The 2500-nt window shown below is 47.5% G+C and overlaps 1 protein-coding gene across 1 annotated transcript in view; it reads right to left on the bottom strand.

Annotated features, from left to right (window-relative positions):
• The window catches only part of LOC125039578 (androgen-dependent TFPI-regulating protein-like), a 10565-nt gene extending 8572 nt beyond the window's left edge, over window positions 1–1993 (bottom strand). Inside the window, exon 1 of the mRNA XM_047633688.1 lies at window positions 1511–1993. Within this exon, the coding sequence (XP_047489644.1) occupies window positions 1511–1669 (159 nt within the window). The 5' untranslated portion in view covers window positions 1670–1993. The remainder of the gene's footprint in view (window positions 1–1510) is intronic.
• Between the last annotated feature and the right edge of the window lie 507 nt (window positions 1994–2500).

The raw sequence follows: 2500 nt of genomic DNA, 5'->3' as shown, positions 1-2500 counted from the left end.
CTCTTCCTCTCTACCTCTCTCTCTCCTCTTCCTCTCTACCTCTCTCTCTCTCTTCCTCTCTACCTCTTTCTCCCTCTCTTCCTCTCTACCTCTCTTTTCTCCCTCTCTTCCTCTCTACCTCTCTCTCTCTCTTCCTCTCTACCTCTTTCTCCCTCTCTTCCCCTCTTCCTCTCTATCTCTTTCTCCCTCTCTACCTCTCTACCTCTTTCTCCCTCTCTTCCCCTCTACCTCTTTCTCCCTACCTTCTTCTCGACCTCTTTCTCTCTCTCTTCCCCTCTCCCTTCCCCTCTTCCTTTTCCCCTCTCCCTCTCTTGTTCTCTCCCTTTCGCCCTCTCCCCTCTCCCTCTACCTCTCTCCCTCTCTACCTCTCTTCCTCTCTCCCTCTCCCTCTCCCTATCTCCCTCTCTTCCTCTCTCCCTTTCTACCCCTCCCCCTCTCCCGCTCTTCCTCTCTTTCTCTCTCCCTCTATCCCTCTCTCCCTCTCTTCCTCTCTTCCTCTCTCCCTTTCTACCTCTCCCTCTCTTCCTCTCTTCCTCTCTCCCTCTCTCCCTCTCTCCCTCTCCCTCTCCCTCTCCCTCTCCCTCTCCCTCTCCCTCTCCCTCTCCCTCGCCCTCTCCCTCTCCATCTCCCTCTCTACCTCTCTCCCTCTCCCTCTCTCCCTCTCTCCCTCTCCCTCTCTCTCTCCCTCTCCCTTTCCCTCTCCCTCTCTTCCTCTCTCCTTCTCCCCTTCTCTCCTCCCGCTCTCTTCCTCTCCCTCTCTCCTTCTCCGTCTCCCTTTCTTCCTCTCTTCTCTCTCTCTCTCTCTCTCTCTCTCTCTCTCTCTCTCTCTCTCTCTCTCTCTCTCTCTCTCTCTCTCTCTCTCTCTCTCTCTCTCTCCTCTCTCTCTCTCTCTCTCTCTCCCCCTTCTCTCTCTCCTCTCCCTTCTTCTTCTCCTCTCTCTCCTCTCCTCTCTTTCTCTTCCTCTCCATCTTTCTCTTTCCTCTCTCTCTCTTTCTCTTCCTCTCCCTCTCTTCCTTTCTCCCTCTCTCCTTCTCCTCTCCTCTCTTCCTCTCCCTCTCCTCTCCCTCTCCCTCTCTCCCTTCTCCTCTCCCTCTCCTCTCTCACTCTCCCTCTCCTCCCTTCCTCTCTCCCTCTCTCTCTTCCTCTCTCCCTCTCTCTCTTCCTCTCTCCCTCTCTCTCTTCTCTCTCTCCTCTCTCTCTTCCTCTCTCTCTCTACTTACCTCCCTACCTCTCTCTCTTCCTCTATTTCTCCTCCCTACCTCTCTCTCTTCCTCTATTTCTCCTCCCTCCCTTTCGTTCTCTCCTTCTCCTTCCCTCCCTCCCTCTCTCTCTTTCTGTCTCCCTCCCTCCCTCTCTCTTCCTCTCACTCTCTGTCCCTATCTCCCTCTCTATTCACACACACACACACACACACACACACACACACACACACACACACACACACACACACACACACACACACACACACACACACACACGAAACTCAAACAAACAAACAAAAATGACTTACCATATCCCAAAAAGTCAGGAACTTGAAAGGTCCACCGAATATGTCATTGACCTTTTTCATGAACTCTGGCGGTTTAAGGTCAAGTAGATAGACCTTGATGGAATAGCCATAGTGAAGCACCATTAGCAGATGGAACACGATTGCAATTAACTTCGCCATTGCTGTTTTAAATTACGATTGGTTAGTGGAAGTGTTGATGGAGGATATGTAAACGCTTCAATAAATGTGTTAGGTTTGATATGATTTGAATTTACATAAAAATGCAAGTAATAACACCGAATTCAGTTCCAGACTAAATCACGATAACCACGAATGATTATTAACGAATAATATGTGGGTATAAAATGTCTCAATCGGTTATAAGACAAGTAGCAGGTCGAGTCCGGTTTCTCCTCAACCTTCTTCAGGATTCGGATGCCACCGAATGATCTGTCCACCGAGATTGAGCCTCAACTGAGAGTGAGAGAGAGAGAGAAAGTAAAAAGGAACGCAAAATAGGCGACTCATGGTGACGCAACGAATGGACTGTGAGTAACCAATTTTTACTTTTTTTATCCAATAATGATCGACCAAGGGTTGACGTCTGCCGCGTTCGGATGCGTGCGGCGGTGACTTCGACTTCGTGATTTGTGTTGCAGTGAATAGTCCTTGACGTATGAACCAAACTAGAAATTTTGTTATATATATGGGTGATATTGCTACTGGGACTGGATAAAGTGTAACTGGCAACTTCTTTTTATCGGAGCTCCACCCCGCACCAGAACCCCGTTATTGTGTAAATGAAATCCAATTTCATTGGGATTAGCCTATGACGTAATAATCTGACCACGTATAAGTATTATTTACCTGACTGCGTATTGCATGTCAACATTATGAGTTACCTAAAAACAAAATAAATCAACAAATACATAAGTTATAACTGATAATACCTTGTAATGTAATTGTTTATATATGAATAATCCCTAGAAAAAATATTTAATGTACATAGAG

The sequence above is a fragment of the Penaeus chinensis genome, chromosome 27, assembly GCF_019202785.1.
Source record: "Penaeus chinensis breed Huanghai No. 1 chromosome 27, ASM1920278v2, whole genome shotgun sequence".
NCBI classification, from domain to species: Eukaryota; Metazoa; Arthropoda; class Malacostraca; order Decapoda; family Penaeidae; genus Penaeus; species Penaeus chinensis.
The sequence above is the reverse complement of the archived record's forward strand: the minus strand, read 5'-3'. Positions and strand labels throughout refer to the sequence as shown.